This window comes from Aquarana catesbeiana, linkage group LG03, assembly GCF_042186555.1.
Source record: "Aquarana catesbeiana isolate 2022-GZ linkage group LG03, ASM4218655v1, whole genome shotgun sequence".
Lineage (NCBI taxonomy): Eukaryota > Metazoa > Chordata > Amphibia > Anura > Ranidae > Aquarana > Aquarana catesbeiana.
The window spans coordinates 180304594-180322038 of record NC_133326.1 but is presented as its reverse complement, the minus strand read 5'-3'; the positions used below and the strand labels follow the sequence as shown (position 1 = coordinate 180322038).

At 39.8% G+C, this 17445-nt stretch overlaps 1 protein-coding gene across 3 annotated transcripts in view; it reads right to left on the bottom strand.

Annotated features, from left to right (window-relative positions):
* LOC141131834 (cadherin-related family member 4-like) overlaps window positions 1–17445 on the bottom strand; it is a 259551-nt gene that overhangs the window by 80373 nt on the left and 161733 nt on the right. For all 3 annotated transcript variants that reach the window (XM_073619568.1, XM_073619569.1, XM_073619570.1), the window contains 3 exons: window positions 13411–13502; window positions 11886–11996; window positions 10140–10249 (listed from right to left, as the gene is read on the bottom strand). In XM_073619568.1, coding sequence (XP_073475669.1) covers window positions 10140–10249; window positions 11886–11996; window positions 13411–13502 — 313 coding nt within the window. The remainder of the gene's footprint in view (window positions 1–10139; window positions 10250–11885; window positions 11997–13410; window positions 13503–17445) is intronic.

The following is a 17445-nucleotide window of genomic DNA, read 5'->3' as shown; positions in this document are numbered from 1 at the left end:
CGCCGTGGAGTTTGGAGGGACTCGCCCCAGTGCAGCTTTGTCAGTGCAGCCTTGTCAGTGCAGCCTTATCAGTGCAGCTTTGCCCCAGTGCAGCCTTGCCCCAGTGGTCAGTGCAGCCTTGTGTCCATTACATGCTTGGACAGATTGCCGCTGACATACACAAAGCGTGTAGTTTTAAATATGGCGCCGCAAAGTTCGGAGGGACTCGGCGGAGCTGAATGAGCGCCGCCGAGGTCACAGTGACTGGGCAGAGCCGAGATGCACATAGTCGAGTGTTCTCGGCTATTCTTGGCGCCGCTCACAGTCACGCCCAGTCCCGCCATTGGACCTGTGTTATGTCCATCATAGGGCAGGACTGGGCGGGACTGTGAGCGGCGCTGAGAATAGCCGAGAACACTCGACTATGTGTATCTTGGCTCCGCCCAGTCACTGTGACCTCGGCGGCGCTCGTTCAGCTCCGCCGAGTCCCTCCGAACTTCGCGGCGCCATATTTAAAACTACACGCTTTGTGTATGTCAGCGGCAATCTGTCCAAGCATGTAATGGACACAAGGCTGCACTGACCACTGAGGCAAGGCTGCACTGGGGCAAAGCTGCACTGATAAGGCTGCACTGACAAGGCTGCACTGACAAAGCTGCACTGGGGCAAAGCTGCGCTGACAAGGCTGCACTGACAGGGCTGCACTGGGGCAAAGCTGCACTGACAAGGCTGCACTGGGGAAAAGCTGCACTGACAATTCTGCACTGGGGCAAAGCTGCACTGACAATTCTGCACTGGGGCAAAGCTGCACTGACAAGGCTGCACTGGGGCAAAGCTGCACTGACAAGGCTGCAATGGACACTGGGGTAAGGCTGCACTGACACTGAAAAGGCTGCAATGACACTGACAAGGCTGCAGATGGACACGATAAGGCTGCATTGATGGGCATTTAAATGTAAGTTTTTTTTCCTTAAACTTCCTTCCTAAAAGTTTTTTTCCTTAAAATTCTCTCCTAAACTTGGGGTGCGTGTTATACGCCGGCGCGTGTTATATGCCGATAAATACGGTATTTATATTCTTTATAATTTTTTATCTGTATTTTTTTCATGTATTTCATTTCATTTTTTTTCCTTATTTTTTAATTGGTATTTTTTATTTTCATTCATTATTTTTTGTTATCTTGTTTTTGCAGATACTCTCCTATTTCGTATGTTGTTATGTATTCCCATTGCCGTTCATGCTGTGGTTTTGGTATTTTGCAGTCATTTTTTTTCTGCTGCGGTTACAGTGTTGTCCACTAGATATTCTCAGCGTGCGGCTGTCTGTGGAGCTCTGTGTGCACCACCCGGCGGGTGGGCTCCACCCATCTGGGCCGAACACACTGATCTTTTTGTCAGGTTGCTCCATGGCCCACATCTGGGGAGGAGCTCCTCCTTTACCCTGCCCGCACTGCAAATGCGGTTGTGGCCAGGGAAATTTCCCGCTGGCGATGAGGGACGCGTGACGTCTACAAGCCCCTGTGGGCGTGGCTATGCCACGCACCGTTGCCTCGGAGAAGCGTCCTAGGCCTGGCATCAGCTGCATTGTTTGCAGCTGACAGTGTCAGGCCTCCAGCACTCCTCCCACTAGGGCTTGGCTCCCCCAGTGTGAACACTATATAAGTTAGCTCACACATACTGCATGTCAGTTTCATTCTGAGTGGTGATGTGTGGGCTTCTGTGCATGTCAATCTGATTAAAAGGTAAAAAATACTTTCATCCTTGTTTCTTTGAAGGCAGAATAGGCCTCTTGCCTATGCTTTATGCCTAGCCAATTTATTTATTTTTAATTTTTGCATCAACTTATTCACTTCTTTATGATTGCAGATTGCTATATATACATATATCCCTTCTGCTGGTGTAGTCCATAGGTCGCTTCTTGTGAATGCACATCCGTATGTCTCGCAGTGGCCGCATGTCTGTTCACATGGTGGGCTCTCACTCCATAGTTTGTTCTGCAACTATATGTTGCTGTCTTTTGTCTTTTATGTAAGTATATTAGTAGCTATAATTGCATCTTCAATTACTTTCTCAATGGTCCTGCTCACATGACATGTTGCAATGTGACTAGTAGTAACTTTACTTGTATTTTCAGCAAATACAATCACTCAGAAATTAAAACCTCCCTGAGGAAGGAACATACAATAAATGTTTCCGAAACATGTTGGGTGTTACAAGATACCCCCTGCACTGACCACAGCATGACTCTGGCAGCCTATGAGATTATCTGTACCAACTGGGTTTGATTGCTAAATCTTACTGTGCAATATATTTAATGTATATGTATGTTATGTTTTTATTGTAGGGTTATGTTTGCCCACTCTGTATATGCTATGTACTATTAAAGTGGCATAATTGCCTTTTAAACTTTCTATACTGTTACTGGCAGTCCCTTACACCCCTCCCGGAAACATATATTAATATATACAGTATACACAGCCCAGGCTATAGGTCATTGTTAAAATATAAGTATTAACATTCACCATACAATCAGAGACAATGATAAATCTTCTGAAGGAAAGGGAAAGCAGAACACCAAAGAATATTAATAGATGGTGCTAGTTGGCACATGTGCACATAGTCATGATGCATAATGTATACCAATTTATCGGATCCTATTGGGTAAAGATGACTGGCCTCCATAAGCCCAAAGATCTTAAAATTCAGACTCTATTATGATCCAACTAATAACGGCTGCAAAACAAACAGTGGCCAAGGCATGGAAATCTCCTACATTGGTACTAGCAGAAACAATTCACAGAATGAATAATACAATGTCCCATGCTAAGATGGTAGCCATCGATCAAAATCAAATTCCAAAATTTGAAAAACTTTGGCATCCTTGGATAAAACAACAGTTCCTGTCAAATTTCAATGACTCTGTCCTGTTGCCATGGTAACAAATTAAATGACTTACAGAGACACCCATTCTAAGGCTTCAAAGAGAACTAAAAAGAATAATAAACTGACGAGCGGGACAACCTTGTGGACCATACCTCTGCCTTTCTACCCTTTTTCTTCTTTCTCTTTCCTTTTCTCCACCTTACGATTAAAGCTCATTATCAGAATTTATTTGACCTATATACACTCTACTTGTAAACAATATGTATAGTAGGTATAAATCATTTAAATACCTACAAAAGTAACTAAGGAAATGATATATATCTTTAATTTAGGTTTACGTGAACCCAATGTTTAATATTTGAAATTTCATGATATTTACCTATATAAACCCTACTGTAAAACAATGAGCTTACTTTATAGATCCTTGTAAACTTACTTTATGTATCTTTATGTATCTTTATAACATTGTATACTCAATAAACTTCTTTTGACAAGGAAAAATTCAGACTCTAATAATAATCTTTGGTGTTCTGCTTTCCCTTTCCTTCAGAAGATTTATGATTGTCTCTGATTGTATGGTGAATGATAATACTTATATTTTAACAATGACCTATAGCCTGGGCTGTGTATACTGTATATATACACATCTTCTGTATGCTTTTTCCTTTGTCATGTATTCCCCAGGCATAGGCATTTACCCTCCAGATGCATCTCCCCTGCACTATCATTTCCGACCGCTGGGTAATTTTGTGTGGATGTTGTCACTCCCCGGCACGCGCGGGCCCCACAGCAGTTCCATGCTGGTGGGCCTTTTCTTGTTAGGCTGCCACTGCCACTAGATGGCGCTGGTTAGCACATGCGCACATAGTCCCTTCCATCTTGGAATGGTGATGCGCCCAATACACTTGTTTCGGTGGCCCCATGACGGCAGACGTCGCTGCATCATAGGTATGCGGTGGCGCCGTACGCTGTGGAGCTGAGGGATCACGGAGTGAGCCATCAAGCGGGGTCACCCAGGCCGAATTTGGCTTGGGGACTCCCAAAAACCACACCTGGCACCAATTTATCCTTAACAGAATTTTAACTTCCTAGGGTGGGGTTGAGCACACTCTCCTTTCCCCCTTCCTACTTATATACTGCTGTAGTAAGATCTATTCCTGTTAAAGTACAACTGATCTATCTCATGCACAGATGCTGGGACCCATAACTTACATACTAATATAAGTAAAAGACCAGGGTTTATCTTTGGCCCTTTCCTAAAGTCTCACAATGCATGTAGAGTTTTGTTTTATACAGTGCACAATTTCCCACGTCATATACTCCCTATGGGGATTTTTCTCACCAGCATATTTTTACTATCTTTTATATCACATGCATGTATTTCGGCTTTCAGTTCGGTATTTTTTATTATGTCATTCTCATTGTTGCCAGGATAGATGGCTCTGACATTTTGCGATCCTTGTGAGCAACCATCCTTGCCAATTGATCATTGTCCACCGGGGAGTTCTCTTCCTTCTCCATCGGTTCATGTTACCATCATTCCCCACTTGCTGACCTGATGGTCTCTCAGTGGCTATTGATGTGTGTATGTGGGAGATGCATCAGCATGGGTCATGTTGCTACTTTTTTCATTAAACAACCATATATAGTGAGTATTCCAATGATTTCAATGCTATGCATGATATACTTTGTAAACCATTTCATGTTACCATATTACATATATATATATTAATTTATTTCTTTTAAATTTTTGACGGTATACTCTGTCTTTATTCTCCCGATGAAGGAATTGATCCTGTTTTTCTGAAACATATTTGTTTTATTCAATACCTATGAATTGATGGACAAAATAGTTTTAATCATTTGTAATAAAATGTATACTTTTTGATATACTTTGGTTACACTCTATCTACTGCCCTTAAAGTCCCGTACGGGGTTCCTTCTTTTTTGGTGTCACAGATGAAGTGCTTGGCAGACAGCTGATATTAGCACTGCATTTCTGCCAAGTGAGTCATTGCTTGTATGACCAACTAAATTGGTCACAAATCCCTTCTGGCCTGATATAGGGCCTCCAGGATGCTAGGGCAATCCTAGTTAACCACTGTTCCACTAGAGTGAGGATTTGTCAAGACACATGTAGGATTTTTGAAGGGCAACCAGTAGGTAAGTGCCATTGTCACACATATCCCTGCCTGGCTGAAGATGCCACGGGTTCTGCCACCCTTTGGCCTGCAGAAGAAACTGGCCAGTTTGCTCACCTGGTTTGGGTCAAATTTACATTCAACCTGAACCCAAAGCACATCCCTAGCCCTGCTTATTGGCCATTATGGGTCCTTTAACATTTTATCTTGAAAATATCACCATAAATTTGTTGGAACCGCGGACCTTAAACCCATTGGATTCGCCGTGATCCCATCTTGCATCAAATCTAATTATGATGTGTTGACTGAAACTGTGATCCAAGGTGTAGTCCATAATGTACCAGAAAGACGGAAAGACAAGCGTACTCTATCTGCCACTGCCATTAATCCCAAAGGGCCATCCACTGGTCCCTCCCAGCGGCGTGCAAATGCTGCCGAAAAAATGGAAAATGCTCTCTCAGCAACAGCGTGAAACGCCGAGCCAAGATGGCGTCAGAGGCACAAAATCCCATGTGGCAGCTATAACATGCTCACTATTTTAAATTTTATTTTGACCTATATAGCTATTGAAGTGTCAGTTCTTACTAGTAAACTATGGACTACATACTTTGGTCTCTTCCTTTCTTTTGGTTCAAATTATACTGTATATTCAAAATAATAATACAATTAAGAATGAATTTATATTGTAATACCTTTTGCGTTAATATATTATACTACTACTGCTTCTCAACCCTAAGAACAGTCTCAGCCCCTCTGACACACCTGGCAATAATGTTAATGCAAACATCACCAATGAAAGTTACACGTTATAGTAAAACAGACTATTTACTATGAAATTTCTTTAGAATGAGAACAAACAGCAGTATATCTGAACAATAGGCAAATATATCTCAAGTAAATGTAAGGACTGAAATCAGGAGCAATATAACTCAATGGTATTGTATGGCTGCTTTCAGGGGACTCCTCAAGGTGAGTAACCCCGAAAATAGAGACAAACACTTTAACAATTGACAGATCACAAAATAGCAGACACTGTAATGGATTGGTCATAAGTCTACTTAAATTTGACTCTATGAGTCCAGGCAGGAGGAGAGCCAAGGAATGACTCTCTTAGGTCAGACCTCTCCCTTCTGACTCCTGACACCACAGGCCCACAAATTATAAACACTGCACCTAGTTCAGTGGCCAATAGCCAGACTACCCTGCTCATGCACTACATATACTGAGCCCTGGGAATGTGTGTGTGTGCCCGTATGGCCCAATAACTTCAGTCCCTTGGAAGAAGAAGGCCTTGAATTTTCAGCTAGCCACTTTAGTTGGTGCACTCAGATGCCCTGTTAGGTAGAGTGAAAGTACAGTATGCTGGCAGTATCCGGGTAACAAGACAAACACTGTGACTGCTTAACATGGTGTAAGTGCGACCCAGGTTATGGCAAGTGTGGGCAAAATAGGCAACATCGTCTGCGTGCAGTGTCTCTGTTTCCCCGCAGATGGGCAAGTGCCACTCACCAATCTTGCGGTCAAGGCCCAAGCGAAACGTCCTGGATCAGGCGTACTCTTCAGGTAGCCCGACCAGCTACATCACAACTGGAACATTTCACGCTGTTTGTACAGGTGCGCCTGAAGAATGCACCTGGAATCTCCCTCTTAGGCAGGATGTCCCCAACCGGCCATGGATCTGTGGGAAGAATGGCACGCCGACCCAGGGGGCAGCACCTCTCCCCTGGGTCCAGTTTTCTCCCTTGCCTCGTGGTGTCCAACTAGCTCCCAGTCAGCCCCTGGTGTCCTTTATTTCTTTTCACCTGGGTGATGCTGGTCTGTGTAGTTTTTGTCCCCAGGAACTGCTATGGGGCATTTGTGTTGGAGACTACATGTCCCATGATGCTTTGTTCCTCTTGTGCTGGAGTCTCATTGGTTCCCTTCTCCTGGAGGAAGCAGGAGAGGGAGCAGAATGAGCTGCTTTCTCTGTGAGTGTCCCTCACTGCATAGTGAGAGGAGGAGGGGGGATTCCCCCACAGCTGACAAGTACACGCTCCCTTTTGAGAGCTGATCCATGTCTGTGTCAACCTGTCAGCAGCTGGCTGGAAGTGCGGGGCCACGGGGCATCCGCTACATATATATGAAATTTTTAAAAATTGCAATCATGTGTATTAACCATATATGTGATACACCTCATTTAAAGTTATAAAGGTATAATGTTTGAATTGTGGATATAAGAATTTAAGGATGGAGACTCATCACTATATACAGTGCTCCAGATCACAACCTTAATAAAGATGTGTTGGATTGGATGGTTGCATTAGTTGTAGCTTTCTTATGCCGCGTACACACGAGCGGAATTTCCATCAGAAAAATCTTGGATGGTTTTTCAGACGGAATTCCGCTCAAGCTTGGTTTGCATACACACGGTCACACAAAAGTTTGCTGAACTTTCGACCGTCAAGAATGCGGTGATGTACAACACTACGACGAGCAGAGAAAATGAAGTTCAATGCTTCCGAGCATGCCTTGAATTGTTTCCGACCACGCGTAGGAATTTTGCGCGTCGGAATTGGTGCAGACGATCGGAATTTCAGATCGGAACTTTTTCCGACTGAAAAATTGAGAACATGCTCTCAATCTTTTGCTGGCTGGAATTCCGCCAGCAAAAGTCCGATGGAGCATACACACAGTCGCATTTTCGGACCAAAAGCTCTCATCGGACTTTTGCTGGTGGAATTTCCGCTCGTGTGTACGGGGCATCAGGCTTTTTTTCTCTTTATTTTTACTTGTTAATTCTGCCAGGAAGTCTGTTATTTTATAACTTCCTTTAACAGGCCAAACTGTCATATTTAACACTGACACGGATGTTTACACTGGTTGGCTTTTTTTCATTTAAGCAAAACCTTTATTGCTAAAGGAAAAAACAGCTTAAGAGGGTAACTACACTTTTGTGGAAAAAATATAGCAATTACAAAAAAATAATATAGCATATACAATTGCTAACTGAGCCATATTGTAATTTAATATTATTAAAAATTTTTTTCCTTTTCAATCTGCAGCGCTGTCATTTTCTGTAAAGTTCAAAGCAATATGGCAACCTGGAGGCCTTCTTTACACAGTTCGTGTACAGAACTTCCCCAGAAATGTAATTTTCTGCTTGTGTGATACTCTCAATGATTTTCTACACAAAGAAAAGATACAAATCAAATTGTAGGCATTCTCTGCAACAAATTTTATTTTTGGTGAAATACTCTTAAAGAGTTATTCATTTCTAAAGAGATACCAACACTGCAACTTTTCTCATCAGAACCATACAAGTGCATCATCTGATTAAATATAATTAGTCATACCCATTCAGAATCAGTATCCAAAGGACAACGTTTAACAAGCAGCTTGCAAACAGGAATCTGAAACAAAGTTTGTTAAAAATCCATGCAGTGTACATTGATTACCATGGAGTTACTCTATAAAAAAAGTGTTAGCTGTGCTTTGGTTTTGTAAGTCAAGTTCACCTAAATCTGCTAGTGCATCTACTGTAACACCGCCCTCTCCCCAGATTGACAATGCTGCTGTTCAAAGGTGTCTCCATTGCCCCTCCAGCAGAGTGCAGACACCCTAAGACAAGAAGTGTATTACTGGCCAGATCATCAAGGGAAAATAAAGGAAAAAAGTCAAAAGATAGAAAAGGAATGTAGCCATCACAGCTAAGGATTGGTAAGCTTTAATATATGATTTATTTATTTTTTTTGGTTTGTTTTGGCGTTTAATATCACTTTAAGATGGCATGAACTATTATGCCCGGATCATTTCAGAGTATTTGCATAATTACTCAAATCATTCTTTGCAGCTATTACTTTTTGTACCACCACCCCCTCCCTTTAGAATGTAAGCTCTACGAGCAGGGCCCTCCTGTACCTTTTGTATTGTACTGTAATTGTGTTGTCCCCCTTATACATTGTAAAGCACTGCGTAAACTGTTGGCGCTATATAAATCTTGTATAATAATAATAATAATTACTACACTAGTGAATATGACATATCATTGCCAAATCATACGTGTAGATAATACCTATACCACTTTGAGTGGGATGTGAGTCATTTTTATGAATGAGCCTTGATAACACTTCCCTCCATCACCTGCAGAGCCTTGATGAGCTGTTTTGTTCTGCTCTTCCTCCCCACATTTGTTTTCATGTCCACCACTAGTTTTTTCGTCCCTTGGATCAGTATTTGTTCCTAATTACCGTACATCTTTCTCATGTTGGCCCTATATTTATTACCTGCATGTGATAGGTGGGTTCAGATTAGTATTTTTCTACTTCTCTAGTTTACAGGGCTGGCGGGACATTAGTATATTTCCCCTATTTTTACTGCCCATTTGCGAATGTGGTATGTATCTATGGGCATGTGTGATTTTATGCATGTCCAGGGTTGCTACATGTTGCAGTATGCTTCTACATGTAACATTTAATGCGTATTCATAGCCGCACTTAGGATTTTTAATTCTGGTTTTGTCAATGTTTATTTGATGGTATCTCTTCTGTTTATAACATGTTTTATTATTTACCTTTTATGTATTTATTTTTCCAATTTGTCTTTTTTCTTTATTGATTTCTCTATTCTTTTTGAATGCTTTATTTGGGAAACATTTGTTTTTATGTACCTATATTTGTATGTTTTGATTTGATCATTGATCAAGGTTGCCATCTGCCTCTGACTGGTGTTCCCCCAGCACCTGCGCAGAGGATGGGTCTATATATAACACGTATCAGTTAGGAATATCTTTGTAAGCACATCTCTGTTGTGTGAAATGCGTCTACCTTCACCACTACTTGTGTCTTTTGGTGTTACTTTGGATATTTGGATGTCCCAATAAACTTTATTTGGAGCCCACATGAGGTGCAGCCGTTTTTTACATTGACTAGATAATACCTATAATTCCCAATTCAATGCTATCCTGTAGCTGGCATTCATTATGCCCCAACATGACTTTTCGATCATCATATTTAGAGTATGTCTGTTTTCATGTTAGGTCCAATCTGTAAATAACTTGAACTTTTATATACCATTTCTAAATGATTAATGAGCAAAATCTTAACAAATGTGGTGTTTATGGCAAAAGTTGTAAGTAAAATGTGTGTAGATATGTGCTTACTGAAAAATAGGCTCTTCATCATTTTCATTTTGCAGGCTGAGTGTGATTAAACCACGGCAGAACATTGGATTTTCCTTTACATTTTCAACCTTGATTGAGATCATAAATTTCTAAGAGCACACAAACAGAAAACGTCGTCCTGCTGTAATGTACAGGCACTTCCAACACACACTGGTTTAAGTATATCTAAAATCAATACTTTATTTTGAATATTTGTTAAACATTTTTTTTTTCCTGCCACCTGTGTCCCATTGTGGAGATATTCCTTTACTTCATGTTCTATAAACACAATACTAAGCGTGGGCTAATCTCTTCAAAGTCAGAAAACCCCCTCTTAGACAGTTCTGGAACAAGTGTCTCTATTGGATGATTTCCCTTCTATTCCTCCTCTAGTGACAACACAAACATTTTCCTCACCTTCAGTCCCCCATGACAAAGGTATCGGTGACAAACAAAGAGCTAATCTCCCCAGAGAAGACATTGAGAGCAATGACAACCTCCCAATACACTATATTACCAAAAGTATTGGGTCACCTGCCTTTACACACACATGAACTTTAATGGCATCCCAGTCTTAGTCCGTAGGGTTCAATATTGAGTTGGCCCACTCTTTGCAGCTATAACAGTTTTAACTCTTCTGGAAAGGCTGTCCACAAGGTTTAAGAGTGTGTCTATGGGAATGTTTGACCATTTTTCCAGAAGCACATTTGTGAGGTCAGGCACTGATGTTGGACAAGAAGGCCTGGCTCCCAGTCTTCACTCTAATTCATCACAAAGGTGTTCTATTGGGTTGAGGTCAGGAATCTGTTCAGGCCAGTCAAGTTCCTCCACCCTAAACTTGCGCATACATGTCTTTATAGACCTTGCTGTGTGCACTGGTCCAAATCATTTGGTTGGAGGGGGGATTATGGTGTGGGGTTGTTTTTCAGGGGTTGGGCTTGGCCCCTTAGTTCCGATGAAGGGAACTCCTAAGGTATCAGATACCAAGACATTTTGGACAATTTTATGCTCCCAAGTTTGGGGATGGTCCCTTCCTGTTCCAACATGACTGCACACAAAGCAAGGTCCATAAAGACATGGATGAGCGAGTTTGGGGTAGAGGAACTTCACTGGCCTGCACAGAGTCCTGACCTCAACCTGACAGAACACCTTTGGGATGATTTTTTTTTTTTTTTTGCAGTGTTAGCATACAATCCAAACTTCAAAGAAAATCTTATATCCTTCCTAATTTACCAGGTACGGGTTATGAACTTTTACCAGTATTGATTACTTTTTCTCTACACTGGCCCACTTGTCCACGGAGGACAGGCGGCTGATTTAAAGGTCCAACCCCTTCATTCATAGAGCGTGTTTCATTCTTAGAAGACTATAATAATATAATGTTTTGGGGATTTTTTTAACCTAAAATGACCATTTTAACATGCATGTTGAAGTAAATAACTTTTTGGACATTTTTCTTGGAGGAAATATGATGCTAGGGGATGTTAAAATATGAATGTGATTGTCCATCAAAACAGATATACAATTACTCATTACTAAGCAGGAAAAAATAATTTTGTACACGGAAGTGTTCATTGTTGGTGTGCATGTGAAGAAATAGTACTTAGCTTACTAACTTCTTAAAACTGTTAAATGTTAAAATTAAAGATGCATTTCCCATGTAAAGCAAATGTAATTATTGGTCTAAACTGTGTTTTAAAAAAAGCACAATAATTTACAAAACACAACATATTGTATATTTTTTACCTTTGGGTCTGATTCATAGTCCAAAGGTTTTCCAGTGGTAGAAATAATGCCAGAATCTTCATTTAGGGTAAAAAATGTATCTGCTTCAAGGGATGATTGTGAAATTTTAAACTAAAGAGAGAAAAAAAACATTTGGTAGCACTTGGAACATTAATTTACTGAAATAAAGCATAATGCAGTAAATTATTGTCAAACGTGTTAATAATTCATGCTTCCCAACATATAAAAACACATTATACCCCAGCAGTGCAAGTACAAAATCTAGAACAAATTCTAAAGCCAGAAAGGTAACTCTTATGCCCCGTACACACGGTCGGATTTTCCGACGGAAAATGTGTGATAGGACCTTGTTGTCGGAAATTCCGACCGTGTGTGGGCTCCATCACACATTTTCCATCGGATTTTCCGACACACAAAGTTTGAGAGCAGGATATAAAATTTTCCGACAACAAAATCCGTTGTCGGAAATTCCGATCGTGTGTATACAAATCCGACGGACAAAGTGCCACGCATGCTCAGAATAAATAAAGAGATGAAAGCTATTGGCCACTGCCCCGTTTATAGTCCCGACGTACGTGTTTTACGTCACCGCGTTCAGAACGATCGGATTTTCCAACAACTTTGTGTGACCGTGTGTATGCAAGACAAGTTTGAGCCAACATCCGTCTGAAAAAATCCTAGGATTTTGTTGTCGGAATGTCCGAACAAAGTCCGACCGTGTGTACGGGGCATAAGGCTGCTTTCACACTGGGGCGGCGGGTCTGTTAGCGGTAAAGCACTGCTAGTTTTAGCAGCGCTTTACCGCTGTTTAAGTGGCGCTTTTTGGCCGCTAGCAGGGCACTTTTACCCCCGTTAGCAACCGAAGAAGGGGTTAAAAGCACCCATGTTGCATTGCTTCCAAAGCGATTTTTCAGGCGCTTCGGAAGCGCTGCCCATTCATTCCAATGGGCAGGGGCTCCCCAAAGATGCTGCTTACAGGACATTTTTTCCTGTTCCGCAAGCGTACCGCCCCAGTGTGAAAGCACTCGCTATTTTTAGCGCTAAAATGCCTGAAAACTTCCTTAGTGTGAAAGTAGCCTAAGTAAAATTTAAAATAAAATTCACAAAAATCCCCTATGCTATGTGTCAGTAAATATTAATATAAATACCAAAAAGTTATCCAAATGAATTTAATGTACATCGTAATGTGCAGTATTTTTCATTATACGTATAGGCTATGTATATTAATGGTTGACTTAAACACTATGTTAATTTAATAAGAAAGGGTATTGGGGTATGCAGGGGAATAAAAGCCTGAATACATGTCATATAACCACACTCAATATGTTGTCAGACAGAAGTTGACTGCATGCCTATTGCCTACATCCAATAGATTCTAACACCATGTACTGTAAATGTACATTTTACTATATAAATTTGAATCTCTATTTTAATGCATGGATTTGCAAAGGTTACAGCTGCCTGTACAAATGTATATGTCCATGTTGTCTATATTGTTTCTTAAATACTAAGAGAAAACACATACTTTGACATCATCTCCTTCATCTGGATCCTTAGCAAGAACAGTATATAGAGTTGTGAAAATGGGAAATGTTTCAGGCACCGATAAAGAGATTCCTTAAAAAGTAATAAAAAAATATGTTCATTAATACGTTATAAATGCAATAAATACATACATAAATACACATGTAATTGTAAGGGCAGAAGATGTATTTTCTTGTCAAAAGAAGTTTATTGAGTATACAACGTTATAAAGATACATAAATATACATAAAGTAAGTTTACAAGGATCTATAATGTAAGCTCATTGTTTTACAGTAGGGTTTATATAGGTAAATATCATGAAATTTCAAATATTTAACATTGGGTTCACGTAAACCTAAATTAAAGATATATATCATTTCCTTAGTTACTTTTGTAGGTATTTAAATGATTTATACCTACTATACATATTGTTTACAAGTAGAGTGTATATAGGTCAAATAAGTTCTGATAATGAGCTTTAATCGTAAGGTGGAGAAAAGGAAAGAGAAAGAAGAAAAAGGGTTGAAAGGTAGGAGGTATGGTCCACAAGGTTGTCCCGCTCGTCAGTTTATTATTCTTTTTAGTTCTCTTTGAAGCCTTAGAATGGGTGTCTCTGTAAGTCATTTAATCTGTTACCATGGCAACAGGACAGAGTCATTGAAACTTGACAGGAACTGTTGTTTTATCCAAGGATGCCAAAGTTTTTCAAATTTTGGAATTTGATTTTGATCGATGGCTACCATCTTAGCATGGGACATTGTATTATTCATTCTGTGAATTGTTTCTGCTAGTACCAATGTAGGAGATTTCCATGCCTTGGCCACTGTTTGTTTTGCAGCCGGTATTAGTTGGATCATAAGTTTGAATTGAGAGAGTGTTAACCATTCTGGTTTTAGATTAAGTAAAGTTAAATATGGATCTGGTTGTATTATTTTTTTAAATATTTTAGATGCAATCACGAAGACTTCCTTCCAGAAGGTTTGGATTACTGGGCACGTCCACCATATGTGTAAATATGTGCCTATTTCTGGGCATCCTCGAAAACAAAGAGTTGAGGTATTAGGTGAATATTTTGCCACTCTAGCGGGTACAAGGTACCAGCGAGTTAGGACTTTATAATTTGTCTCTAGTGCCAAGATGTTGGGTGAAGATGACTTAGATGTGAGCCATATATTAGACCAGTCCGTGTCTTCTAAAGTTCGTCCCAGGTCCTCCTCCCACCTCTGAACGTAAGAGGGTCTATTAAGATTTGCTACTCCATATAATTGATTATAAAGTGATGAAATTGTACCTTTAGCAAATGTATCTTTTGTACAGATTGATTCAAAAATGGATAATTGGGATAATGGTGTATCCCCCTTTAGGAATGGTGTATAGAAATTTTTGATTTGGAGATATCTAAATATCTCAGAGTTTGGTAGATCATATTTTTCTCTAAGCAATGGGAATGAAAGGAATGATTTAGATGCTATGAAGTCATTTAGTGTCTGAATGCCTGATGTTGTCCAAGCTTTAAAAGAATTTGGGTAGATCCATGCCGGATAAAAGGCCGGATTTCTGATAAAAGAAAGGAGAGGATTGTGTGGAGATTGTAACTGATATTTGGTTTTTAGTTTATCCCAGAGAGATAAGAAGTGTTTAGTTACGGGATTATGAATTTTAAAGCGGTCTTTAGGATCAAGCCATAATAAATTTGATATTAATAGAGGGTCATTTTCTGAAGCCTCTATAAATACCCATAATGGGATTTCCTGTTTTGCATGGTATTTGGACAGACTGGCCAAATGTGCTGCTCTGTAGTAGTTAGTAAAATTAGGGTATCCCAGGCCTCCTTTATTTTTGGGAAGATGTAGTGTGTGTATAGGTATACGTGGTTTAGAAGAGCCCCATATAAACGAAGTTGCTCTTTTTTGTACTATTCTCAAAAAATAGGAAGGAATTGGAATAGGGAGGACTCTGAATAGATAAAGCAATTTGGGTAGAATAGTCATTTTGATTGCATTAATCTTCCCTATCCAGGATAAAGGAAGTTGCGACCATTGTTTTATTAGATTTGTGATCTGTCTTAATACAGGAGGATAATTGGTTGAGAATAAGTCAGAATGAGATGCTGTTAAATGAATTCCAAGATATGGGATTGATTTTTCTGCCCATGTGAATGGGAGTGCAGCCCTAGCCGGGATCAATTCCATGTTTGTGAGTGAAATATTAAGCACTAGGCATTTCTTAGGATTAATCATAAGGCCGGATAGGGCTGCAAATCCATCAAGAGCTGGTATTAAGTTAGTACCAGAGACCTGTGGTGATGATAGAAAAAGTAATATATCGTCTGCAAATATACATAATTTGTGTGTAATACCTCCTACTTCAATGCCAGTTATAGTTTGGTTTGTTCTGATGTATTGGGCCATGGGTTCGAGTATAAGGGCAAATAATAAGGGAGATAATGGGCAACCCTGTCGGGTACCTCTTTCGATATTAAAGGCTTCAGATTTGTATCCAGCATATTTTATATAGGCTTTGGGTTTATTATATAATGCTTTGATCCATGTTAAAAAGTGGGGTCCAAAACCCCATTTTTGTAATGAATATAGCATATATTGCCAGGATACTGTGTCAAATGCCCTCTTAATATCGAGAGATAGAAAACATAAAGGGATTTTCCGTTTTTTAGCAATATGTGCCAATAACACTGCCCTGCGTATATTATCGCCTGCCTGTCTATTTGGCATGAAGCCTACTTGATCTCTATGTATTAATTTTCCTATAATGCTATTGAGGCGTTTTGCTATTATTTTTGCTAATAATTTAATATCGAGGTTTAACAGAGAGATAGGTCGATAATTCACACAGGAAGTATCATCAGAAAGGGGTTTTGGGATCATACAAACAATTGCCATTAGTGTTTCTTGCCGAAAAGAATGTCCATCTAGAAGTTTGTTAAAAGTTTCAGTGAGAGTATGAGAGAGTATTTCTGAGAATGTTTTATAGTATAAAGCCGAGTAGCCGTCTGGGCCTGGTCTTTTGTTAAGTTTTAGGTCTTTTATGGCGTTAGCAACTTCATCTATAGTTATAGGCTCATCCAAACTGCTTTTTTGATTCTGAGATAACTCAGGTAAGGTTATTTTTGAGAAGAAGGATTCAGCTTCTGTAGGATTAAATTCATTGTTTGTCTTGTATAAAGTTGCGAGATGTGAGTGAAATTTATGGACTATTTTAACTGGATTACAAGTGTAAACATTTTTTGATAATTTCAAACGTATTGGTTTGAAAGATTTGTTAGTTGAATTTAATGCCCGAGCCAAATATGTACCTGGTTTGTTTGTATTCATGTAGAAATTGTGTTTGGAGCGTTTGAGGGATTTATCAACTGACTCAGTGAGAAATAGATCGTATTCCAATATAGATTTTTCCAGATGAGATTTTGTACTCTGAGATGGATTATCTTGAAATGATATGTAGGCTGCATTAAAATTGAGTTCTAGTTTTTTTGCTAGATTTTTGCGTTCCCGTTTAAATAGTGCCATTTGTCTTTGTATTGTACCACGCAAGACAGGCTTATGAGCTTCCCACAGTGTTATTGGGGAGATGTCTGTTGTATTATTAATTGATATGTATTCCTTTAAAGCTTGTTCAATGGCCATCTGATGTAGTGGGTGTTTGAGCATTATGTCCAGTAAGTACCACGTTGGGTCATGCGCTTTTGGTATGGCTGAGGCTATAGTAGTGTATACTGCATTATGGTCAGACCACGGAATCGGAATTATATCTGATGCAATAATTTCTGGTATCATTCCTATTGTTAGAAAAATATGATCTATTCTGGTGAAGGTTTGATGAGGGTGCGAGAAATAAGTGAATTTCTTTTTCATTGGGTTACTTTCTCTCCATGAATCTACCAGATTGTATTTGGAAAGAAGTTGAGAAAAAGGTAATCTAGAGGTTATTTTGGATGGTGTAAAAGGTGATTTATCTAGAAATGGGAGGAGGACCTGGTTCGAATCCCCACACATTATCACTGTTCCTATTTTGTGTG